Below are 27,181 nucleotides of genomic sequence, written 5' to 3'. Positions count from 1 at the left end.
ACAGCTTTTCGATAGCTTTCATCATGTTGGCAATGAGAAACCTTGAGTGAAGCTGACAAGAAAATTGTTGTTTCATTTTCTGGTCATTGTTGAGACCTTATTGGCATTAATTCCTGGTTTAACTGGACAATTTTAAACTCAAGTGCAATTTTTATAATAATTGTACTTCAGCTTTTGCTCTCTCTCTCTCTCACACACACACAGAGCACACACCTGCATCCAAGAATACTAACTTAATCAAGCAATTACTAAAGAAGGGATGAGTAGTTTTGTTAATATGCTTGGTTCCATGTGTATGCCAAAGTTGCACCTCTTTGATCAACTTCTTTTGGTTGGAATAGAATGGCGATAGGAATAATTTTTAGGCCATATATTTTTTATATTCTCAGGCAATGTATATATATATATATACCCTTATAATATTTTAGATTAGTTAATCAAACATTTTGAACTAAAATTGTAATTTAGAAATTGACAAATGTCATTATCAAACTTGTATAAAATTGGATTTAAAGGTACTAATTCTTTGACAGTTAAATATATGTAAAAAAATTACTAATCACAAAATCAGGAAATTAAATAATATATTATCCGAGTTCAGAAATAATGCAACATTAGCGTTATTGGCTTCTATTCCAATTTCATAACTAGCATGTTGGTGTGAATTATTTCTATACACGAGTTAACCCTTTGCTGCAGAAGCATATCACGAAGCACCTCAAGATTTAGCTTGCTACCTACACGAGGTATTCCGTCATTCATCCACCTACCATCTCCAAGATACTTCTTTCTGTCTCCTCTAACAGTCATCACCTTGAGTGCGACGCAATTATCAAGTAAATAAGTAAAAAACTCCATCTCACATGATCTACCAATACATCCACTTATCTCAAGCTCTTTGAGTTGTAAATGTGGTTGTTTACTCCCCACTTTCGCTCTATTAAATTGATCACAGGTGCTAAAGTGCAACTGCCATAAACAAATCAACCTATAAATACATATCCTTTTATAAAATTAAAACAAACGTAGAAAATACTTAGAGTGAGATACAATTTTTGCAGAGCAGGAGCTACATCAATTAGAGGTACGATTCCAAAAAGGTCATAATTCCATACGTAATTATATAGTACCAGTTCTTTCACATTCCTGAGTGGACTCGCACTGTCACTTACTGGCAGACCCTACAATACCAAATTTCATAGTTGGCGGGAAAGGATATCAATATAAATTATTTGTATTTAATTATAATATAAAATTTATTTTGTGAACTTTCTCCACGTACCTCAAAAGGATAAAGAACTACTGATAGAATTTCTAGCTGGGGAAGATCTTTTGCAAGTTTCTTATACATATATCGAGCGCCGCTTATATATTTATTTAAGAACATGAAATATGCCTTTCTCAATGTTGGAAGGCCAGTAAATGTTAATGCCTCTGCGATACCAGCAAACTCAAAGAAGTTCAACTTTTTAAGAGAATTAAGCTCAAGGTTCAGGAAGTCATTACATGAAATCTTGAAAGATTCCAATCCACTGGATGGACCAAATATTCGAAGACTCCCAGGCAGATAACAACTATTCAGTGTTAAGCACTCCAGGTTCAAGCAAGTAGACATTATAGTGTCTAGATGGCATGGACTTAAAGGTACATAACCAATGTAAAGAGTTCTCAAAGAAATTAATCTTTTGGCATGATCAAGAGAAGGTGTAAAAGTACATGATACTAAGTGCAGATGCTTCAAGCTAGATGTTTTAGCATGATAAATGAGAAGGTGACAAGGAAAATCATAATGTTTAATACCAGGAACAAATACAAGATCAAAATTAAGAAAAATTGTTTTAGCCTCCGACTGCGAAGCAAAATTAATCCATCCATCAATATGAGAGGCAGACTCATCCCCAAGGCGATAAGTAAGTTGGAAGGTATCAATTTTAGGACCAGTATAGCAGCGCAAGAATTGATTAACAGCCATTAAAAATTTGGACTTGTTTTGCAAATCAGGGTTTTTTCCAAAAACAGAAAGAGTATCAAACTTGAGTTGAGGTGTGAAGGAGAATAGAAATCTCCATCTTCGCGACAATAATCCCGTCTTAACAGCATCTCTCATGCTCAAAAATGATAGAGAATATCATCAGGCAATTCACTGATACAATCATCACCAGCTTCTACTACTTCAACCTAATCAGACAAAAAGCAAAAAGTCTTGCCATGTAAATTTCTATTCACTCACTGAATATCAATCAAGCAAAACAAGCAAAAACCAAACACAAAAAAAAAATTTCCAAGACACAAACTTTAGATATTGGAAATCAATCACACCTGGGGAGACATGTTGCTGGGCTCTTACTCTTCCTGTTGCTATAGCACTGGCTATGATTTCAGATGGCATTCTTAGTGGAGATCCGAGCATCATCCATGTTTCTCTTCTAGATCTTCTTTCTTCTTGATCTTCAATTTCTCCACCTTCTCTTCCTTCTTGTACTTCCACACCTGTCTTTGTTGCAATTTTAATGTGAGCTTGAGGTCCATGATTTGATTCAAGAATTTTTGTGTTACATTGTGTGAATTAAAGGGAAATTAGCGATTTTGGGGGTGTGGCGCTTGTGTGGAGAATGACCAGAGAGAGAAGAGAGAAAGGGAAAGGAGAGAGGGACAAGAGATGCAGGAGTGTATTGGGAGGGAATGGCACAAAAATCGGAGATTTAGGAGTTTTTTTTAAGTTAATTAAGTTATTAATATAAAATTTTAAGACATTTTCGTTTATTCATCGGTCCTTAGTGATTTCAAAAGAGGGAAATTAAATTTTTAAATTGTGAATAATGTTTTATATATATTTTAAAAATTTAGAAATTAAATAGTAAATTTTTTAATATTATAAAAATTAAATAATAATTTTTTATTTTAAAATAAATTTTTTATCGGTTAATTTTTTAAAATGTAATAAATTTTAGAGATGGTAATAAATCAATTATTTTCGAATATCCGATTCAATCTCAATACAACAAATTTAATTAATATATTATCGGATTTAAAATATATTTAAATTTAGCATTGACAGGCTAAATAATTAATTTATTTTGTGTTACCACTTATGAAGGAACCGGTGTTTCTACTCCTGTTCAATTTATATATGCTCTCTTCCACAGTGCCTTTAGCCTAACACCATAAGAGAAGAGACAAATAAATGAGTGAGAACTAGAAGTGAAAGATCTCTTATGTGTCTATGAGAGAGAGAGAGAGAGAGAGAGAGAGAGAGAGGAGGAAGATTGAAGCAAGTTAAACAGAATCTCATATAAATGTGCAAAAGGGCTTTAAATGGAACTTATTATCGCGCTGCCTTTGCTCAGTCATAGCAAATAAACCTGTACGAAAAATCATGAAAAGTAATACATGAGCAAACAGGAAATGCAAGACCCTTAAACAGGGTGTTGAGAAGGTTAATCTCATATAATGGTTGATGCAAATGTGAGAGAAAGAGTTGGATAGCCTGCTCATTCAAATGGTCTATAAATCTCTACCCATTAAAGGGATTCTAACACAAAAAATAAAGTAAAAAAAATATAAAAAAAAAAAATACCTATCGCCATTCACATAATCAAAGCATCCCAGTGAATGTAAAAAGATAGAAACTTCTAAGGTCTTTTGGACTATATATATATAATTCATGGAAGAGGCCATGATGTTAGCAAAAGGAAAGTTTTGGGGTCATATACCTGGACCAAAAAGGTTCACTGTACAATTTCAGCGATTAAAACAAAAAAGAGTATGTCTCTCTCCCATAGTGTCTTTCCATGTCCGTCGTTCAGGAACAAGCACTTAAAAGCTTCCTTCTCCAGCATTTCTAATAAGTTTCACATCACATAAATAATGACAGAGAAATCATGAACACATGATTACAATCTATAAATCATAGTTGTCATATCGAGAATCGAATAAAATCATAACATTGGGTACAACTTTTCAAGAATCAATTGAAAATAATACAATAGAGGAATGAAAGAGCTTCTCTTCCTCTTCATTCTATACTTTAAATTACAAATTTCAACTAATTAGAGATGGTTAATCATGAATTAGAGTTGGATTAAATTGGTTAAGTGCAGGCTTTTAGGTAAAAATAAAAAATTTTAAATTAATGCGGACTCATTACATATTTGATTTCTTATTTTTGTTAAAATTAAATTGGAAAATAATTACAATTATAATAAAATAAATTCTTTATGGTCCAAAATTCATATTAATAATATTAATATTAATATTACTAATATAAAATTGGAGGAATTATTAGTATCAATAATATTAATATAAAAGTAATACTATTTATTAAATATGAAGTATATAAAACTTCCCTATATAAGAATTTTCATTTGAAAACGTTAAGCCCGCCAAAATCAACTTATTGCCGCAGCAAGAAGATAGAGCAACATCGGAGAAGGAAATCGTGAGAACAAAGCACCACCCTGACTCGTTCGTTACCTCGCCATTAACTGTTCCACATCTGAACTCAGTTTAGCAATGGGACTTCATTTCTCCATTTGAATCTTGTAACCCAATTAGTTAGTTAGGACTTTGAAGTAGCCTTTCCACCGGGGTTGTATACAATACAGATCTGCTTAGCCGACCTATCTTTATTCCATTGAATCCGTTAGTGCCCTCTCAAAAGAGAAAGGTTAGTTCTTTTCTTGTGTTCAGATTATTCATTTTGCAAGACCGAGAATTCAAATGAATTCTTGCAGAAGTTTATTTCATTTTCCTTGAAAATCTTGTGTAAATTTTATTCCTGTGAAATCACTAGATAATAATTAAATTCTTGTGAAATATTTTATTCCAAATAATAAATCAAAATTGAGAGAATATTGCTCTAATATTCTGCAACTTGTATTACTTCCTTTCTTTCCTAACTTCCCCTCTTTTATTGAAAGGAAACCTTGAAATTAGTCTTTTTCTGACATAATATTGGTGAATTTTATATGTTTTTCGAATATTGATCAAGTGGAACTAGAACTACTTTTTGATTCTAAATTAAATCTTCAGTTTGATTTCTGTTAAACCATGCATGAAATATATAAGAACCCTAGCTGTTTGTGTATTTGTGTCTTTTGATGCATCATAACATTAGCAAATTCTACATTTAAATCAATTCTATAACCTTCTTCATTACTGATTTATCTTCTAGTAATTTCAGTTTACTTTCCTTTAAACTACTTTTATTCTTCATATATGTTTGTGTGTATATATATAGTCTGTTGGATTCAGTCTTGCAATTTGGCTAAGATAATATTTGCTTTGGTGCATACAGCATATGGAATAATATGATATAATTGGGGAGCCTCTTGGCTCAGGCGGTTATGGTAAGGTTTAGAAAGTAATTCATAGAAAGGATGGAACAATATGGGTGAAAAGGATATGACATTGAATCCTGAAGAGGACCACAGTATCCGCATTCAATTTTTAGGGAGGCATGTATCATGGGAGATTATGCCACCCTAACAACACGAGATACTAAGGATCTCTGCTATTATTTGCTGCTTTGGAGTTCTTGCCTATTATAATTGTTGGAATAAAGCTCTTATTCAAGGTGTTTTGTCTTTAATTCTCTGCCTGTGAATACATAAGTACTAATATGTATATTATAGAATTAGAAAACAATTTGAAATTGTAAACATAGAATAATGAAATCTGATCAATGGGTTCATCACTTCCTATCTTGTCATTGCTAATTCAATCACAGAACCAAATGGAAAACAACTAGAAGAAAATTAAGAAAAAAATAACTAGGAGAAAACTCTCCCAAATTGGTGAACACTACTCCAGCTAAGCTACTGGTGCATAGCAAGATAATTCCAAAACTGCTTCCTCTTGCAATATGAGCTCCAATATGCTTTTAGTATCTTCATCATTCTGTTAGAATCTCCCGGTGACACATCTCCCACAATTTCCAACAAATGCAGCTCCCCCGCTGCATGATTCTGCCTTCTGCTCCTCTTTTCGTAATACACCTGAAACGGTCTTGGATTTGAGTTCACAGCTTGCAAGCTTCTGCTGCTAACATTGCCATCCTCTTGAACATTAACTTGTCCCCAAGGTTGAAATAAGAATTTAGTTTTGTAATCTATCACTTTCATTCAACTAGCTTTATTTTCAGACTTTCCTTTCCATTTAATTAAAACTTACTAGAGTTGCTGTTCCATTATTAACTTTGATAGAATAAAGGATAAGAATTGTAATATTGAAAGCAAAACTAAACTGTGAACGCTAAAATTTTATTCAGAAATGTTGAAGCGCTTACAACCGGTATATTTCAAAATTGCCAAACAAAATAAAGGACCGCGGAAATGATTCCCGAGCTAGTCCATAACACAGCCCACAGCCAAGCTATTTACACCCTCTTTATTTAATGGGGTTTATCATTATATATATATCAAATAGTTACTTTTTGCTTAATTGATAGGTCGGAACATTCTTTTATTGATAATGCACGCATCTACCTTGTGATAGAGTATTTCCCTCAAACTCTAGGAGAGTTTATCGGCAGGCTGAATGGAAGTCCCTTTGATATCAAAGCGAGCAGGTGATCAACGGTAAAATTTTCTTTATGTCAAAAATTGCATACTTTGTTGCAAAGCCGATCATTAGTAATGATGTCTTAATTTGTCTTGTAGTTATTTTTGAGATAAATTTTGAATGGGATAGCACATTGTCCCTCTATGGATATCCTTCATCCAAATTTAAAGTTAAGCAATATAATGGTAAAAGAAAATTTGTTGTTAAAGATCATTGATTTTGGTCTCTCTAGATCTTACTCTCGAGATATAGATGTTATGTAATTTTAAATTTATTAAAAAAATCTCTGTATTTTTTATTTTAAAATAATTATATTTTTTATCCTATTATTTAGGACACATCGGCACATACGCTTACATGGCATTGAAAATTTTGCTCAACCTGTGTTATTATTTCCGAAAATTTTGCATAAGGGGTGGATAGTTTTGACTTGGGCCGAGCAAAATTTCCGGTGCCATGTAAGCGTACGTGTCTATCTCATGGGATAAAAAATATTATTATTTTAAAATAAAAAATACAAAAGAATTTTTTAATAAATTTAAAATTATATAACATCTATACCTCTGGAATAAGATTACTATCAGAGCTAATGAAACCTCTAGAGAGCCAAAATCAATGATCTTTAGTAACATTTTCTTTTACCATTAGATTACTTAACTTTAGATCTCGATAGAAGATACCCATAGAGTGACAATATGCTATTTCATTCAAAATGTCTCAGAGTTTAACTACAAGACAAATTAAGGCATCATTACTAATGATCAGCTTTGCAACAACTTATGCAATTTTTGACATGAAAGAAAATTTTACCGTTGATCACATACTCACTTTGATATCAAAGGGAACTCCATTCAGCTTACCGATAAACTCTCCTAGAGTTTAAGAGAAATACTCCATCACAAGGTAGATGCGTCCATTATTAATAAAAGAATGTTCTAACCTATCAATTAAGGAAAGAGCAAGTATTTGATATATATATATATATATATAAAACGATAAACCCCATTAAACAAAGAGCGTGTGAACAACTTGGCTGTGGGCTGTTATTGGCTAGCTCAGGAATCATTCCCTGAGTCCTTTATTTTGTTTGACAACTTTGAAATATATTGTAAGCCCTTCAGCCTTTCTAAATAAATTTCAGCATTACAGGTTAATTTTGCTTTCAATATTACAATTCTTTTCGATGAATGCCCTAAAGAGCCGCCTCAAATTCTTCTTATTCAGATTAGAGTAATAATGGAACAGAATCAACAACTCTAGTAAGTTTTAATTCAATGGAAAGGAAAGTCTGAAAAGAAAGCTAGTTGAATGAAATATATTGGTTGTAAGTGCTTCAGCCTTTCTAAATAAAATTTCAGCATTTCAATTTAGTTTTTCTTTCAATATTACAATTTTTATTCTTTACTCTATCAAAGTTGGTGGAACCTGGAGAAGTTTTGCAGACCAGAGTAATAATGGAACAGAATCAGCAACTCTAGTAAATTTTAATTAAATGGAAAGGAAAGTCTGAAAAGAAAGCTAGTTGAATGAAAGTGATAGATTACAAAACTATATTCCTATTTCAACCTTGAGGACAAGTTTAATGTTTAAGAAGATGGCAATGTTAGCCGCAGAAACTTGCAAGTTGTGAACTCAAACCCAAGGCCGTTTCAGATGTATAACAAAAAAAAGAAAAGAGGAGCAGAGGAACACGGAGAAGCATTCTAGAAGGCAAAATAATGCAGGTGGGGGAGCTGCATTTGTTGGAAATTGTGGGAGATGTGGGAAATTGTGGGAGATTCTAATAGAATGACGAAGATACTAAAAGCATATTAGAGCTCACATTGCAAGAGGAAGCAATTTTGGAATTATCTTGCTATGCAGCCGTAGCTTAGCTGGGGCTAGTGTTTACCAGTTTGGGAGAGTTTTCTCTTGGTTATCTTTTTCTTAATTTTCTTCTAGTTGTTTTTCATTTGGTTCTGTGATTGAATTAGCAATGACAGGATATGAAGTGCTGAACAGATTTCATCATTCTATGTTTACAATTTCAAATTTTTTCCTAATTCTATAATACAGATTAGCACCTATGTATTCACTTGCTTTCACTGCAAGGCAAGAAATTAAAGACAAAGCACCATGAATAAGAGTTTTATTCCAACAACTAGAATAGGCAAGAAATCTGTGGCTAGAACTCCAAAACAGCAAATAATGGTAGAGATTTAACGAGCTCCAAAATCTAGAATATAGTTTAGAATATATAGTACTTCATCATGTTAGAGTGACATACATCTCCCATGATACATGCCTCCCTAAAAATTGAATACAGGATCCTCTTCAGGATTCAATGTCATCTCCTTCATCGCCCATATTGTTCCATCCTTTCAAAAATTACTTTCTAAACCTTACCATAACCGCCTGAGCCAAGAGGCTCCCCAAATACATCATATTCTTCTATATGCTGTATGCACCAAAGCAAATATTATCTTAACCAAATTGCAAGACTGAATCCAACAGGCTATATATACACACATAAACATATATGAAGAATAAAAGTAGTTTAAAGGCAAGTAAACTGAAATTACTAGAAGATAAATCAATAACGAAGAAGGTTTTAGAATTGATTCAAAGGTAGAATCTGCTAATGGTATGATGCATCAAAAGACACAAAAACACAAACAGCTAGGGTTCTTATATATTTCATGCATGGTTTAACAGAAATCAAACTGAAGATTTAATTTCTTTAATTTAGAACCAAACCACAAGTAGTTCTAGTTCTACTTGATCAATATTTGAAAAACATAAAAAATTCACCAATATTACATCAGAAAAAAACTAATTCCAAGGTTTCCTTTCAATAAAAGAGTGGAAATTAGGGAAGAAAGGAAGTAATGCAAGTTGCAGAATATTAGAGCAATATTCTCTCAATCTTGATTTATTATTTGGAATAAAATATTTCACAAGAATTCAACTATTATCTACTGATTTCACAAGAATAAAACTTGCACAAGATTTTCATTTTCAAGGAAAATGAAATCAACTTGCACAAGATTTTCATTTTGAAGGAAAATGAAATCTTTTGCAAGAATTCATTTGAATTATCGGTCTTGCAAAATGAATAATCTGAATACAAGAAAAGAACTAGAAGAAGAACTAACATTTCTCTTTTTAGAGGGCATTAACAGATTCAATTAGAAGATTCAAATGGAGGGATGTGATGAGAAATGAAGTTCCATTGCTAGACTGAGTTCAGATGTGAAACAGCTAATCGTGAGGTAACGAACGAGTCAAAGTGGTGCTTTGTTCTCACAATTTCGTTCTCCAATGTTGCTCGATGGGCGTCGAAACCACCAAAAATAAATTTCTGCTTTAAAAATAAAATTTGTGATAATGGTAAGCAGGGTCGATCCCATCCCACAGAGACTGGTTAAATAGATCAACTATTGAATGAACTAAAATAAAATAAAATAAAATGGGGGGTTTTGAATGTAGAGGAATAAATAAAATTAATCCAAAAGAAGAAAAAATTTAAATTTAAGAGAGAATCAAGATGAGACACATTCGGTTAAAGGAATAATTTTAGTTTCAGTTTTTATGGGTTGATCACAGATACAAAATAATCTCAATTTAATTAATAAATCAGTTATAGATATCGAAGACGTTTCAAGTATCCAATCCTTTCTTAATTTTAAACTAGTTAAGAGACGAGCATGTACTTATTAATCAGAAAAGACAAAAGCTACCCATAATCAATAGCTCACAAAGTTAACTCAACTTATTTCAAACAACCCGCATTTCACAATAAAATCTCATCAATGTATACAAATCATAAAGGAAACACCAACACAATCTTCAAAAGCTGAAATGTAGCAAACTCATTCTTAATATGTGATCATGCAATTAAGTTCCATCAAGTTCTTAAATTAGTGCATAAAGAAACATATACCCAACCAACCAAGAAAGTTTTTTAAAATTATAATTTTCACTTGGGAACCCAGTAATCCAGATTTTATTTATTTTATCATTTTTATTTATTTATTTATTTTTTATGGTTTTGGTTCGATATTTTTTCGGCTTCTATGAGAGTATACTCTCCTAACACTGGTTTTTTCTATTCACAAGAGACATCCCTTACTTAAGGGGAATGGACCCGAACCACCCAAACCAACCGGCAATGATAAACCCTATTATTAGTGGTATGTTTCAAATTATTGACGGCCCCTACGGGGTATAATTCTCCCAATCATTAGCTTTTTCCATCCACAAGAGATATCCCTTGCTTAAGGGGATCAAATGTCGTACCATTTGAACCAGCTAATGTTGGTAAACCACCTAAAAATTAATAATAATAAATTTTCTTTTCTTTTCTTTTTTTTTAGTTCCCTGGGGATAGTATCAAGACTCACTGTAGTAGGTTAAAGTAGAGTTTCAACATGCACTATTGGTCTTTTATCAAGCAATATCAATTTACTTAAACATAAGTTTGCATATTTCAACGCATAAAAAAAGTGCTAGAATCTCATAATGATCTGCATAAAAAGACAAAAGAATGCCATTTGTGCTGACTCTGAAAGTCAAAAATTATTTTAGTTTATTTTTTATTTTTTATTTTTATTTTTTTTCTTTAAGAAGATAAACAAATCAAATAAAACAAAAAAGAACAATTAAAACTAAGGCAAGTGAACAGACTCTCCCCCACACTTGGATCACAATGTACTCAATTGATAAAAAAAACAACCAATGCAGATATAGCTATTCTCCCCACACTTGGGTCACAACAAAAATAAATAAATAAATAAATAAGAAGAGAGTTTAGAATATGACCCGGAGGGATGTCAGGACTCCCCATCTGATCAATTCTGGTATTGAAGATTTGAAAAGCATGTTGGGCATCAAATGAAGGATTAGCCATGGTACAGGCAACAGGAGCCGTGCGTAAAGCACTTCCTTTTTTGAACACTCAATAGGATCGCGGGATGGGACTTGGACGACAAAAAGTGTCATCAAGACTCATTAAATCTAAGGTTAACATGTCACAAGCTTTATGCAAATTAATATTTTTTAAGTCAATTAATCTTTCATGCAATGCAACGTGGTGACTATGTGTACTAGAATTAAAGGTCTGGGACTAAAAGCACAGCATATTTGTGAAGCAATAAAACAACTCAAATTGACTCTTATACCCTCAGTCATGACCCTTATACCCTCAGTCATGCACAACAATTCAGTCTTAGACAGGATCCCAGGGGAATCCATTTTTCCAGAGAAAGAATGTGAATGTAAAGATGAATCACTAGATTAGTGTGTGAGTCGCTCATGTACTGCACGGGCATGCAAATAGGTTTCTGAGTGGGCAGATTCAATCGTCAATTAACCCAAGATCAACCCAGCCAGCTGTATCTAATGTGCAACCTGTTAGTGAATCAGAAGGTGGAATAAAATTCCCAAATAAGTTCATAGTAAATTGGACAATTAATGGCAAAAAATTTATCCCAACCAATACTCCCAATTAACAAATCCACATTTAAATTTTACCTTGCACAAGAGGAAGAGGAAACATAACTGGCTTTTTCTTTTGCATTTGTAAGAAGAAGGCTACCGTTAAATCGTGATGGAGCCGGAGGTAAGTGATGTCTGCCCCTCCCAAGTCGTGTCCGGATACCAGCAACAGAGGGATTGGTATGAGACTGGTCTGCTGAAGAGGTGGAAGTGGAGTGATGTAAGTCAGAAAGTTGCTCACCGTTGGTGGTGGCTGAGGGTTGTGGACCGGCGCGAGGTGGTGGCTTGGCACGTGGGTTGTTGTCCGCGATGGATGCGTGTGAGGGATTCAAGGCGGGTTGCACGGCGCGAGATGGCGAGGAATGAGCGGCGGCAGTGGAAAGGAGTCGATCTTGCGCACGGATGGTGGCGCACGTCAGCGATGGAGAGGTGGTGGCACGATCTGGTGAAGCACGCGGGTTGCGATCTGCGCGTGCGTTGGGCGTCGCGGCCGGCGGAGATGGAGAGGTGTTGGCGGCGGCTGGTGTTGGCGGGTTGCGACCGGTAAAGGTACGAACTCGCCGGCCGTCAGAGGTGGAAGTGGAGCGTCGTTTGGGAGCCATGGGTTATGTGCTGCTGTAGGAGAGAAGAGACAAAAGGAAAATTAGGTGCAGGAAGAGTAAAAATAAAGGGTAAAAAGAGAAAAGAATAAATAAATAAATTTAACCCTAATACCACCTTTTGTTTCCAAAACACACCCATAAATATAAGATCACAGACCTCTAGAACTTAAAATAAAATGCTCCAATACGAAAAAAAAAAAACACTTAACACAGGAGAAGATGACGGAGGATAAAAATAAAGAAATAAAATTGAATGAAACTAAAGATCAAACAAAAAATATTCTTATGACCTGTTGTCTAGTTAGTTATGGGCATAATCCAGAATATAAACATACCTCTATAGAATTTTTTTTTTTACTAAAATTTTATTTAGAAAATAGAAAGAGTAGTTTTAATTTAAAGTCTTAGCTAGACTTCACTTCCTTGCAAGTTAGTTAAAGGAGTGGAGAGAAATCGCTGATATGGCCCGAAATTCTCATAAAAATATTTTAGAAGATGGCCATTAACCTTGAATGACTTGTTGGTGCCCATACTCCTTATTTCTACGGCACCATGAGAATAAATATTAGTGACAATAAAAATACCAATCCATCTAGTTCGTAATTTATCAGAAAATAATTTCAGTTTAGAATCATGTAACAGAACTTTTTGACAAACTAAAAATTATTTCCTAGAAATTAATTGATCATGCAATGCCTTGGTTCTTGCTTTGTATATTCTGGAATTATCATAAGTATCATTCTGAATTTCTTCCAGCTCTTGCAGTTGCAACTTACAATGCACACCAGTTTTATCCATACTCATATTGCATTGCTTTACTGCCTAGAAAGCCTTATGTTCAATCTCTACGGGTAAGTGACAAGGCTTTCCATAGATGAGACAGTAAGGGGACATGCCAATTGGTGTTTTAAAAGCTGTGCAATATGCCCATAAAAGTGTCCTCCAACTTGAGACTCCAATCTTTGCGATTAGGACTGATAGTTTTTTCAAGAATGGACTTAATTTCTCTGTTGGACACCTTGCCCGTTTGTTTGTGGGTGATAAGCTGTGGAAGTTCAATGATGGACACCATACTTCTTAAAAAGAGCTGCAACTATCTTATTGCAAAAATGGGTTCCACGATCACTGATTATAGCCTTTGGGACTCCATACATGTTAAAGATATATGACTTGACAAAACCCACAACAACTTTAGCATCGTTAGCATGGGTAGCTTTTGTTTCTACCCACTTAGAAACATAATCAATAGCTAACAATATGTATGTATGACCAAAAGAAGATGGGAATGTATACCCCAAACAACGAATATTTCACAAATAAGGATGGGTTGTTGGGGCATCTGGTCACGACGACTTAAATTTCCTTAGCACAAGACTTACAGAATATATAGGAATCATGATATATATGAGGCCAATAAAATCCACTATCAAGAATCTTACGAGCTGTTCTCTTTGGACCAAAGTGGCCTCCACATGCGTGGTCATGACAGAAGCTCCTAATGGAACTGATTTCATTACCCATGACACATCTCCGAATAATCTGGTATGAGCATATGCGCCATAAATAAGGTTCATCCCAAGTATAATACTTGGAATCATGTTTGATCTTTTCTCGTTCAGCTCTGGTTAAGTCATCGGGTAAGGATTTAGAGATCAAATAATTAACTATATCTGCGTACCATGGAACTTGCTCTGATGCAGAGAACTGGTATTCATCCGGGAAGTCATCATTAAGTGGTACAGTGTCTTCAACCAACAATGGCAGTCGGCTAAGATGATCAACAATTAAGTTCTCAGATCCCTTCTTGTCTCGGATCTCAACATCGAACTCTTGAAGCAAAAGAACCCATCGAATCAATCTAGGCTTTGCATCTTTCTTCTTGAAAAGGTATTTTAAAGCTGCATGGTCAGAGTAAACAATTACTTTAGTACCAAGTAAATATGAACAGAATTTTTCTAAAGCAAAAACTATAGCTAACAGTTCTTTTTCTGTGGTTGAGTAATTGCACTGGGCACTATCAAGTGTTCTGGATGCATAATAAATAACGTGAGGATCTTTTCCCTTCCTTTGGCCTAAGACCGCGCCCTCAGCCCGGTTGCTAGCATCGCACATAATTTCAAAAGGTTGACTCCAATCAGGAGGCTGTATTATGGGCGCAATGATTAATACCTCCTTGAGTGCATTAAAAGCTTTCTTGCAAGAATTATCAAAAGTAAACTCAACATCCTGTTGCAATAACCTACAGAGTGGCTGAGCTATTTTTGAGAAATTCTTAATAAATCGTCGATAAAAATCTGCATGTCCAAGGAAAGAATGAATTTTACGCACATTAACGAGATAGGGTAGTGACTTAATGATATCTATCTTACTTTTGTCAACCTCAATTCCCCTTTTTGACACAATGTGCCCCAATATTAGCCCTTGATCTACCATAAAATGACATTTCTCATAATTTAACACCAAATCAGACTCTAGACACCTTTTAAGGACTTTTTCAAGGTTAGCTAAGCATGTATCAAAGGAGTTACCATATATGGTGAAATCGTCCATGAAAACTTCTATGATGTCTTCTACAAAATCTGAAAATATACTAACCATACATCGCTGAAACGTGGCTGGTGCATTGCAAAGCCCAAATGGCATTCGTCGATAGGCAAATGTGCCAAATGGACAGGTAAAGGTAGTCTTCTCTTGGTCTTCAAGTGCCACAGGAATCTGATGAAAGCCTGAATATCCATCAAGACAATAATAATGAGATTTCCCAGCTAGACGCTCAAGCATCTGATCAATAAAAGGAAGTGGGAAGTGATATTTTCTAGTGGACGTATTTAATTTACGATAATCTATACAAACCCTCCACCCGTTTTGGACGCGGGTGGGTATTGATTCTCCATCTTTATTTTTCACCACAGTAATGCCTGTTTTCTTAGGGACAACCTAGACTGGGCTCACCCATTTGCTATCGGAAATGGGGTAGATCACACCTGCATCAAGTAATTTCAAGACTTCCTTTTTTACCACTTCTATCATAGGAGGATTCAGACGACGTTGAGCTTCCCTGGTGGGCTTGCTGTCGTCTTCCAGTAAAATTTTGTGCATACAAATGGAAGGACTAATTCCTTTTATATCAGCTATAGTCTAGCGATTGCACCTTTATTTTCTTTTAGAACTTGAATCAGCTCCTCTTCTTCATATGGTGTCAGTTTGTTGGAGATAATTACGGGTAGATAACTTCCTACCCCAAGGTATGCATACTTTAAGTGAGTAGGCAACGGTTTCAGTTCTAACTGTGAGGTTTGCACAACAGATGGTAAAAGTTTAGAATGAGCAGTAGGTAATTCCAAAGAAGAGACATTACATTTAATTTTGTTAGCTTCAAGTTCATGGACCACATCTTCCAACCTTCCTTATAAGACAAAATCAGTGCTTATGGCTACCAATTTAGCTTTACTCAGGTTTTCACACATAACAGTTCATAGTTCGTCCTCACCTTGCAACTCAAATACTTGCTGGACTAAAGGTTTGATGATATCCACACCACACACATTAGAAAGGTCATTTGGGTATTTCATGTCGTCATACACATTAAATTTTATAATTTCCCCATCGAACTCCATGGTAAGTGTGCCATAAAAAATATCTATTTTTGTTCTAGCAGTTGTTAAGAAAGGTCTACCTAACAAAAGATCAGATGTATTAGAGGCCCTATCATCATCCATATGGACTATGTAAAAATCAGCAGGGAATACTAAATTACCAACTTGTACCAGCACATCCTCTAAAACTCCCTCGGGGTATATAACAGATTTATCAGCCAATTGTATATACTCCAGTTTCTTTTAAAGGGCCAACATTTAAAAATTGATAAATGAACAATGGCATTACATTTATAGATGCACCCAAGTCACAAATTGCTTTTTTAACCCCAACCTTGCCAATTTTGATAGGTATAGCAAACATACCTTGGTCTTTGCATTTGGTAGGCATTTTACTCTGAAAAACAACAGATACCTTTTCATCGATACAAACATTTTGGTAACCCACTAACTTTTTCTTATTTGTGCATAATTCCTTTAAGAACTTTGCATAGCGAGGTACCTGTTTAATTGCATCAAGTAAAGGTATATTCACTTCTACCTTACGAAATGTATCAAGGATCTCCTTTTCTTTTTTCTCTCGTTTGGACCTGGCTAATCTCTGAGGAAAAGGAGGTTTAATTATCAGAGGTTCAGATTGCACGGGTGCTGAGCGGTCGTGCCCACGACTTACCTGTCGAGGGTCATTGTGCAGTTCTTTTCCGTTTCTAAGTGTAACGGCACTTGCATTCTGCTTGGGGTTTACTATGGTCTGGGAAGGCAATTTACCTTGATTTTCCAACTTGTTCACCGATACTACCAATTGACTGATTTGTGTTTCCAGATTGCGAATACTCGTTCGGGTCTCTTGTTGAAACTATTGAGTGTCCTGTAGAAATTGTTGAGTGTTAATTGCCAAACTTTTAACAATATCTTCCAAGGACATACCTAAATTAGATGAAGATGCTTGCTGCTGAAACTGTTTAGGCTGATAACTTTGAGAATTTTGCTGTTTATAGCTAAAGTTCGGGTGATTTCGCCATCCTGGGTTATATGTATTTGAGAAAGGATCGTACTTTCTTTGTGGAGGACCTGGAAACCCATTGACAGCATCCACATGCTGGTCATCCTCTTGAAGTGAGGGGCACATGTCGGTGGAATGACCCGTATTAGCGCAAATTCCACAAGCTTTGGCTTGTTGTGTCTTCTCTGCAACAAGATTTTCAACTAAAATGGTTAGATGAGAAAGTTTAGACTCAACAGAATAATTACTTACCTCAGAAACTCTCCTATGAGAGTCTTGTATAGGTACAAATTGTTGTGAATTTGCTGCCATCGTAGATATCAATTCCCTGGCTTCTCGGGGTGTTCTTTTGCGTATCGCACCTCCATTTGTAGCATCTATCATGCGTCTTTCCATGGTTGTGAGTCCCTCAGAAAAATGGAGCATGAGTTATTTATATGAAATTTCATGCCTAGGACAGCTAGCACATAAGCGTTTAAATCTCTCCCAATAGTCATGGAGAGTTTTTGTCTCCTTTTGCTTAATTCCTGATATTTCTCTTCTTATTGCAGATGCTCTAGAAGTGGAAAAGAATTGATCTAAAAATAATTTTACCATTTCTCCCCATGTAGTGACTGAACCTGGAGGTAGGTAGTACAACCAGTCTTTTGCATTATCAGCTAGAGAAAAAGGAAATGCCCTTAGCTTGATTTGTTCTTCTGTAATTCCTTGTGGTCTCATGTTGGAGCATACTACATAGAACTCTTTCAAATGTCTATGAGGATCTTCCCTTTCAACTCCTCTAAAGATAGGGAGGAGATGAATTAATCCCGATTTTAGCTCAAGTAGTGCATTTAGTGCAGGATAGACGATGCAAAGGGGTTGAGGGTCATCCACATTGTCAACATCCTGTATTGCTTGTTCTTCAGCCATTTTCTCTTCCACGTCAGATTCACCAGAGGTATCGTCCGGGTTAGATGCTGTTTCCTCCGTGCCCACGACCTGTTCGTCGACAGCAACCTGTTCTTCAATGGCGATCTCCTCTTCAACTTCAGCAATCTGTGCTTCAATATAGAGTTGTTCCTCAATGCTGGATGATGAGAGGTCTTTATTTCACTGTTTAGCCTCTTTCCTATGTTTTCTTGTGATTTTCTCAATTTCTGGGTTGAACTCTAGTCTACCTGCAAGATTAGAACGTGTCATTCAAAAAGAATTAATAAAATAATTTAGAACCAGTCCTCGGCAATGGCGCCAAAATTTGATGGGCGTTGAAACCACTAAAAATAAATTCCTACTTTAAAAATAAAACTTGTGATAATGGTAAGTAGGGTCGATCCCACAAAGACTGGTTAAATAGATTAACTCTATTGAATGAACTAAAATAAAATAAAATAAAATAAAATGGAGGGGTTTTGAATGTAGAGGAATAAATAAAATTAATCCAAAAGAAGAAACAATTTAAATTTAAGAGAGAATCAAGATGAGACACATTCAGTTAAAAGAATAATTTTAGTTCCAATTTTTATGGGTTGGTCACAGATACAAAATAATCTCAATTTAATTAATAAACCAGTTATATATATCGAAGATGCTTTAGGTACCCAATCCTTTCTTAATTTTAAACTAGTTAAGAGACGCTCGTTAACTAGCTCTAACTTTTGGACAACCGTAGGAGACGCTCCTAGAATTTAATCCAATTATTGCATTAAGAATTAAAAGGACATGATTCTAACTAACAAACGCGAGATGCTCAGTTCATTTAAGTTAGATTATACTATTCCTTAGGAAGGCCTTACGCAACCTAATTTACTACTTATTTCAATTCAATTAAATAATTACGGATTTAATTAACTGAATAGCAACCTACCATTCCGTCAATTGAGCAATGACGCCTTAATTGATCAATCCACAGAGTAATATTAAACAATAAACACAGGAATAATATAAATACCAATAATTGAGACAACTATAAAATCACATAAATCCCACAACCGATTTAACTGAAACTTTTAATTATCCCTTTACTGAAAAGAAGAATTTAGCCACACAAGTTCATGACTAAAAATAAGAGATGAAAGATAAGATGAGATGAGGTCAGAATGCCCCTTTTTTATAGTATTAAGAGTCCTAATCTAAATACAAGTACCTAAAATCAAAATTGAGTATAGTTTGGCAGATAAAGTTATCTGTTTGGTTCCCGGATTTAAAGCTGGCTTTGTTGTCAAGTATGTTTGTGCCTATGACACAGCTCGTCTAGAGTATCCTTTTATAAATTTGATTGTGGCCACCTTTTATGGATTTCAAATTGATTTTTTCTCTTATTTTCTTTCAATCCTATCAAGATAACAAAATTTAAACAAATCAATCTGTTTTAAACGAAATCAAACTTAATATCTAAATATTTTGTAATACTAAAGTTGCATAATTGTGCATATTATCATTGCTCTATCTTCTTGCTGCCGTAGTAAGTTGATTTTGGTCCAGGTGTATGACCCCAAAACTTTCCTTTTGTTAACATCATGGCCTCTTCCATGAATCATATATATACAGTCCAAAAGACCTTAGAAGTTTCTATCACTTGATCAACAAGCTGACCCATCAGGTTTCTTTTTACATTCACTAGGATGCTTTGATTATGTGAATGGCGCTATGCATCTCTTTTTTTTACTTTATTTTTGTGTTAGAATCCCCTTAATGGGTAGAGATTTATAGACCATTTGAATGAGCAGGCTATCCAACTCTTTCTCTCACACTTGCATACACCTTTATATGAGATTAACCTTCTCAACACCCTGTTTAAGGGTCTTCCATTTCCTGTTAGCTCATATATTACATTTCATGATTTTTCTCACAGGTTTATTTGCTATGACTAAGCAAAGGCAGCATACTGATGGCGAGGCCCTCTGCCGAAAGATAGAAGAACCACTGTGACTACAATCAAACCTTAGTTCTCGCTCTCTCTCTCTTTCTCTGTTTTCTCCCTAAGTTTTCTTTCTATTTTTTTTTTTTGTTAATAATCAGTTTTATTTTATTTAGTCGATAGAGTTTTTTAGATATTTTTTAAAATATTTTTTAATTAATTTTAATATAAATTGAAAATTTTATTTATAAAAAAGCAACTTTTATCAAATTTTTTACCGGTGTTAACTAATACCATTAATTTTGACTTATTTGATTCATTTTTAAATATTTAAGGATTTATTTGGATTAAAAAAAAAATTCAAGATGTTATATGACTATTACTTTAAACTTAAAGGGTTAAACTAGAACTTTTGCCTTTTTCTTTTCATTTTCTAAAATTTCTTGGGCGATCGGACGGTGTGAAATTAATCAAAGGCAATCTGCGAAGAAAGCATTTCGTCTGGGTCAGGTATTTGACATTGATGGGGTTTGAAAAGATCTTCTCTCATTAACAATCCCACATTTTCTTTTCGATTTTAATTTTTGAGGGTTCTCCATCGCATCAAAATGTCAGGAGAAACGGCTCTGTTTAAATTCCTAAAGCCTAGGCGTCGTCCTCAATCCACTGATGTACAGGCCGCCGCCTTCTGGGGCATCGCCGCCGCCTCCGCAGCTCTCTATATTATACAGGTATCTCCTTTCCTCTCTTTATCTGAGATCTGACTCTTTATTTACTGATTGTTGATCCTTTCAATTTTGTTGAATGGGTTGCCGATTTCTGGATAAAATTCGCCACTTTTGAAAATTTTGCAACTTTGCATTTGTGTGATTCCCTGTTTTGCTGTTTTCATTATGTTCTATTTGTAGATACTCCTTGTGATTATTTGTGGATCTTTTGTTTAAAGCTTTTATTTTTTAAAATTTCTGCAAGCACTGTTGTTGGATTTGAACTTAATAAAACCATCTGTCATGCAATTGGAAGAGAACCTTTTATAGCGAAATAATTTTGCCAAATTATAGAACAAAATGGTTACTAGCCAAAGCAAGGATGGTTAAAAACTCACTAAAAGGAGCTTTTAGCTGAGAGACGCAGTCAGTTCTGAATAAATAACAAGTTTGTGACTTCATGTGGAATGCCAGCTTCATTGGTCCACAGTACCTTTTCTGCTTCTCCAAATTTTTTGTGGTGTCCTTTTCTTTCTTGTATTTTCTCTTCTTAAGAGATGATGTTTTGGCTGTTCTAATTATTGATAATGCAAGTGTCTCAGGTGTGTTTTAATCCCATTCTTTGTATCATTGATCTGCGAACGTTAGATATTTGTCAGTTGTTTTATTGATGATAATGGTGGTAAACTTCATGCAGAATTAACTTGTATATGGATTGTTCAACCTTTAATATGAATTACTCGAAAACTACTTTTGTTTATGGCCCTTTGCAACCAATTCTGAAATGTGTAAATATTGAACTATGGAATAGAACTTAGAAACAAAGGGAAGAAAAGGTTTGATTTTAGAGTTTAACTCATAATAAAGTAAAACAAGCAACATTGTTTCAATTGGCACTTAATGTAAATAACTGTGAAGAAAACATCGTGCAGCAAATGTTATTTTACCATGCGATTCATGTAGGGATCTATGACTTTGGTGGTTGAATGTGTTCTCAAGTTGTGCTCGTCACAAGACATGTTTAATTAGTATTGACATCTTTCTTCGCATTCTAGTGTCTATTTCCTGTTTGTTGATTGTTGTGTAATGGCTTTTTATCGCTTGGCTCTTTTGAAGTTCTTGTATGAAAGTCAAATTCTGCTACCCACCTCTATGGATGGATGTTTACATGATACAGGACTTTGGCACATACCATAAAGTTTTTAGTTTATCAACCTTTGCTATTTGATTTTTCATCTTTGCTACTTCACATGCCTAAAATTACTAATCAATTAGCACTTATTGCTCTTTCATTAAAAGATATGAAATCGTGGATAGAGACAGAAGTTTGTTGTGCCTCTTTGTCACATTCATATAATGTTCATGATTTTTTCAATCTGAAAATTTTTCTGTGTCTTTCTTCAGCCATTTGATTGGATTAAGAAGACCTTCATTGATAAGGAGCCTGAAGGAAAGTGAACAACGATCAAATTTTTGAATAGCTTTTTGATATCTTTCATGATGTTGGCAATGAGAAACCTTGAGTGAAGCTGATATGAATAATGTTGTTTCATTTTCTAGTTGTCGTTGAGGCCTTGTTGGCATTAATTCCTGGCTTAAGTGGACAATTTTAAACTCAAGTGTTTGTTTTTTTTAATCTTAATTGTACTTCTGCTTTTGCTCTCTTTCTCTCTCTCTCTCTCTCTCTCTCTCTCTCTCTCACCTGCATCCAAGAATACTAACTTAATCAAGCAATTAATTAAAAAGGGATGGGTGATTTTGTCAATATGCTTGGTTCCATGTGTATGCCATAGTCGCACCTCTTTGATCAACTTCTTTTGCTTGGAATAGAATGGCAATAGGAATATTTTTATACTAAATATGTATTTATATCCTATATTGTTTTAAAGGGTAAATTACACGGTACAATTACCAATTGGATTCTTGGATTTTAAAATCGAAAACTTAAAATTTTTTATATTCAATTCGTTTAAATTATAAGTTTTTTTATTATTATTTTTAAATAAATAAATTATATTTTAGTATTTAAATTTTAATATAATTTATAGATTAATTTTTATATTTTTAAAATTAAATATTTAAAACTCTTTATAATCGATCAATTTAGACGTTAAAAATATTTTTATTGTTTTTTTTTGAAATAAAAATATTAAAAAATTAAAATTTTATTTATTTTTTCTCGCCTATTAAAATTTGAAAGAAGAATCACCTTCCTATTAACTTTTGTTTAGATTATTACATATCTATTTATAATTTTCATTCATTAAAATATTTTAGTATCTGATAATTTTAAAACTTTTAAAAACTCATATTTTTAGTTATTTTTAAGTGATGTTAAATAATTTTTAAATAGGTAGTAGAGTTTTACAAAATATATTTTTGAAATAAATTATACTTTCAAAAGTTTAATTTTCAACTAGTTTTACACTAATATTTATAATAAATAGAAGAATGGTAATTTTGGACGAATGGAATATAAAGAGATTTAAGGATTTGATTTTAAAAATATAAATATTAATTTACGTTAAAATTCAGAAATTAAATAAAATATTTTATTTACACTGCAAAAAGATTTAAGTGTTCATGAGAATATTTTAGATATTTAAAATGTTTACTCTCATTCTAATAGAATTATATGAATGTAAGGATTTATAATATAAACGGATTGATAGAAATGATTTAAGTATTCGATTTTAAAAATATAGAAATCAATCAATTAATTATATTAAAATTCATATATAAAGTGTAATTTATGGTCTAATTAGCCCATTAAATATTTATATTAAAATCGTAACTTATGAATGCTTCAACTTACAAAATTCATTATTTAATTGTCAAAAGAATTGAGAAATAGTTTAATTTATTGTTTATTGCGGTTGAAATTTTAATGATTGAGTTATAAATTTTCATAAAATGATAAGTTTACTTTCATGTAATGTTTTCAGTTTATAAAAATTTAGAGCATATTTAATAAAATAAAATTTAAAGTATAAAAAGTAATATACATGATTAATTTTTTATTTTTTAATATATTATGATTAATTTTTATTTCATTATTATTAATTTTTTAAAATTTAGATATTAAATAGGTTATAATTTCAATTTAAATGTATAATGAATTAATTTCAATTAGTATAAAAGTGTAAAATGTAAAATGTAAAATGTAGATTCTGACCGTAATTAAAGTTAACACAACTAGGGTCTCTTTTCATAAATTTTTTTATCTAAATAGTTGTTAGGGATGAAATTGTTTTAGAAATGAAAACAATAAAAATTGTATTTTATAGGTAGTTTTATTTGATGGCAGTTAGACTATAGCACTTGTGATTAATTTAATAGAGCTTGAGATAAGTGGATGTTTGAGAAAGAAAGATAAGTGTACATGTGAGATGGAGTTTGCATCAAGGCGATGACAGTTAAAAGTCTAAATTTTAGTAAACATTACTAATAATAAAAGCCACCTCTGGAGAATCAATAATCTTAGTTTATTACAATTGTTGTAATTTGTGTATTTTATTGTTACTAATCAAAATTTATGCACTTTACTGTTATTAAATTTACTCTTAATTATTAATTATGGTGTGCATTGTTTGATTTTTACTTTAATCCATTCTTTTGGGTTTCTTACCTTAAAACTATGGACAAGCCTGAGGAGGGCCCAAGTGCATGCGGGCAAAGGAGAAGCTTAACAACTTCTACTTCCCCGCAAAACCTCTAAAAACCTTCTCCTCTTTGGATTCAACCTACAAAAGCTTTCTTTTTCCTTTTAAAAAAAAAAAAAAAGGCTTTCCAACTTTCAAACAAACACCTTTCCCTCTTATACCTTCTATGTTCTATGACTATCCTCTTGCAACGTGCCTCTTCTTTTACTCCTCTGCATCTGCATCTCCTATTTTTCTCCCTTGCATTCTTGTTTTCAGGGCTGCCCTGTCCTTGAAGCTGCCCTCACCGCCGCCTTCGTCCATTATCCAGAGAAGTTTTATTCCCAATACAACCCAAGCCAAAGTAGCTCCCGCCTCATCTCTGTAAGCTTCTTTCAAATGCCTTTTCTCTGAAACCTTGAAAGTCGAGAGTTTTATGTTGTATATTTTTCCTTTACCAAAGATTTCTTTCTTATTTTCTCTATTCAGCTGTTGTTAGTTTGTGGACTGAAATAACCATGCTGACGGAGAGACAAGGAGAGAGAGAGTTGCTGGAGCTATTCGAAGCTGCAAAGAAAGCGGCTGATGCGGCGGAAGAAGACGGAGTAGCCGAGGAAAGTCGATGCCTTGATGCCTTGGTTCAGCTCAAGGCCTTCCCTGTTACCATTCAGCTTCTCGTCTCTACACAGGTAATCATCCGCTCCCTCATAAATAGTTCTCTCTTTTCCCTCTTGCATGTCTTCTCTCTTAGTTCTCTTCTTGCATTTGCCCTAAAAGCTCTGTTATTTCGCTTCTACAACTGAAATATTATTTTGTGCATTGGCCCTCTGGTCTTTGTTCATCAAGTTGATGAGCTCATCGGAGGAGATAATTGTTTCCCCTTTCAAGAAATCGGATTAAACAACATAAATTTTCCATTATAAGAAATATAAGCGACTGGTATGGACATTTGACGAGTGAAAGAGTGGAATTTATAAACACTTCATTTTTCAGGTGGGGAAGCATCTTCGACCTCTAACCAAACATCCTAGGAGGAACATCCAGGATCTTGCTTCTGATGTATTTGCATTGTGGAAAAAAGTGGTTCTCGAGCAAACACATGGTGATAAAAATTCTGTCAAAGCTAAGCCAGGAAATGCGGAGAATGTTAAGCCTGAGAAGCTTCAAAAGACTACCCCTGTAAAGGTTGAGAAATTCTCCAAGAATGCAATGGTCAAGGTTGAGAAAATTAATCAGAATGGCGCACCAAGATCTGCCAAAGTTGTGAAGTCTGAAACTGCCATGACAAGCCACAATCCATCAGCCCCAGTGGGATGTATTCCAAAGTGTAATGATGCCTTGAGGGACAGGATCCGTGAACAAATTTATGAGGCATTGTATAAGGTCTCTGGCGAAGCTGAGGAAGATAGTTGGGGTGATGTAAATGCCTGTGACCCAATTCAAGTTGCTGTTTCAGTCGAATCAGTGTTGTTTAAACATTGGGGGCGTTCTAATGGCTCCCATAAGGTCAAGTATAGATCCTTGATGTTTAACATTAAGGATGCAAAAAATCCTGATTTCAGGAGAAAAATTCTTCTTGGACAAGTGAAGGCGGAGGAAATTGTACACTTGAGTTCAGAGGAAATGGCAAGTGATGAAATGCAACAGAAGAATCAGCAGATCAAAGAGAAAGCCTTGTTCCACTGTGAGCTTGGAGGTGCCCCAAAAGCCACAACTGATCAGTTCAAGTGTGGTCGATGTGGGCAACGCAAGACCACTTACTATCAAATGCAGACTAGGAGTGCTGATGAGCCTATGACAACATATGTGACATGCGTAAACTGCAATAACCATTGGAAGTTCTGCTAACTTTGTCTTCTTTTTTCTTATGGATGAGAATCTTAGGATTAGCTAGTGCTTCTGTTTTCCAGGACTTTGTTCAGTTAGTTTCTAGTTTTCTTTTCTTGTGGGATTTGTACAATGTTTTCTTATTGTAGGCAGTCATTCTAATATGCATATTCCATATGAAAATGAGTTGACTATAAGGGAAATTTGCACAAAACAAGAAAATTGGCTATATATTTCTCAACTACAAGTAAAATAACAATTCAGGGAATAATAGGTTCAGAAATATAAATCATTGAGAAGGTGTGGAACGTTCCTTAAGAGCCTGGAAAACTCTAGAACTCTTGTCAAAGATCTGAGCTCTTCTGTTGTAATCAATGGGGTCTCTGCCTTCATCATCGCCCATGATAGCTTCTCTCTCCAAACACTCCAATAGCTCCACCATCCCTCTCCTTTCCTTGCATCTCTCTCGCAACTTTCCCAGTTCTATTATCTCAGCCTCCAATTCTTTTCCCATCTGCGTCGAACCTGTTTCCAGTTTGGCACACCCATGCAGTCTATGATTAGCTTTTTCTCTGAGCTTCAAGCTCAAACCCGTCAATGGAAGAAAGGGTTTGGTCCTGCCAGAGGTAAAAGTTGAAGAAAAGTAGAAAGCATTCGGATGACAAGAAAAAGCTTCCATATTCTTGGCAGGTATTTGTGGCCTTTGTTCTCTGGGGTTGGTGGCATGAGCTTATATAAGATTTGGGGGTGGCGATGAGGATGCCCACCAGTCCACGTGTCATCCTTAGGCTAATGATAGCAAAGAGTGCCACGTGTGCACCATGAGGAGAGAAATCGAGATGATGTGGTGGTGGACTAGTGGTTCACGAAATATGAGATTGTAAAGGAAACGAAGAGGGGCACGCGCTTCAAAGGTTGATCGCCACGTCC

General features: G+C 34.3%; 2 protein-coding genes and 1 long non-coding RNA gene across 14 annotated transcripts; 2 read left to right on the top strand and 1 right to left on the bottom strand.

The window, feature by feature from the left end:
* Positions 1 to 567: 567 nt before the first annotated feature.
* On the bottom strand, positions 568 to 12,740 carry LOC110624389 (putative F-box protein At1g49610). Of its 10 annotated transcripts, none has more exons than XM_021769498.2 (7): positions 12,073 to 12,740; positions 11,362 to 11,949; positions 3,087 to 3,841; positions 2,320 to 2,494; positions 1,283 to 2,178; positions 1,131 to 1,181; positions 568 to 969 (listed from the first exon to the last, which is right to left on the bottom strand). In XM_021769498.2, exons 5-7 carry the CDS (start codon positions 2,105 to 2,107, stop codon positions 631 to 633), a joined length of 1,215 nt encoding a protein of 404 aa, XP_021625190.1. In that variant the 5' UTR covers positions 2,108 to 2,178; positions 2,320 to 2,494; positions 3,087 to 3,841; positions 11,362 to 11,949; positions 12,073 to 12,740; the 3' UTR covers positions 568 to 630. The 10 variants fall into 10 exon arrangements, with proteins under 10 accessions (XP_021625190.1, XP_021625185.1, XP_021625184.1 ...); XM_021769493.2 differs by having other exon boundaries at positions 1,041 to 1,181; positions 3,087 to 3,362; XM_021769492.2 differs by lacking the exon at positions 11,362 to 11,949 and having other exon boundaries at positions 1,041 to 1,181; positions 12,073 to 12,738.
* A 7,717-nt stretch (positions 12,741 to 20,457) lies between these two features.
* Positions 20,458 to 22,447, top strand: LOC110624443. The gene is made up of 2 exons (XR_002489417.2): positions 20,458 to 20,807; positions 22,188 to 22,447. It is a non-coding gene; the product is annotated as an uncharacterized LOC110624443 (long non-coding RNA).
* A 2,002-nt stretch (positions 22,448 to 24,449) lies between these two features.
* Positions 24,450 to 26,550, top strand: LOC110625035 (transcription elongation factor TFIIS). Of its 3 annotated transcripts, none has more exons than XM_043960996.1 (3): positions 24,450 to 24,808; positions 24,924 to 25,113; positions 25,418 to 26,550. In XM_043960996.1, the coding sequence occupies exons 1-3, from the start codon at positions 24,450 to 24,452 to the stop codon at positions 26,270 to 26,272; spliced, it is 1,404 nt and encodes a 467-aa protein (XP_043816931.1). In that variant the 3' UTR covers positions 26,273 to 26,550. The 3 variants fall into 3 exon arrangements, with proteins under 3 accessions (XP_043816931.1, XP_043816930.1, XP_021626221.1); XM_043960995.1 differs by having other exon boundaries at positions 24,888 to 25,113; XM_021770529.2 differs by having other exon boundaries at positions 24,452 to 24,808; positions 24,914 to 25,113.
* The last annotated feature ends 631 nt before the right edge of the window (positions 26,551 to 27,181 follow it).

The sequence above is a fragment of the Manihot esculenta genome, chromosome 10 (genome assembly GCF_001659605.2).
Source record: "Manihot esculenta cultivar AM560-2 chromosome 10, M.esculenta_v8, whole genome shotgun sequence".
Taxonomy (NCBI): domain Eukaryota; kingdom Viridiplantae; phylum Streptophyta; class Magnoliopsida; order Malpighiales; family Euphorbiaceae; genus Manihot; species Manihot esculenta.
This window is presented reverse-complemented; position numbering and strand designations above follow the sequence as displayed.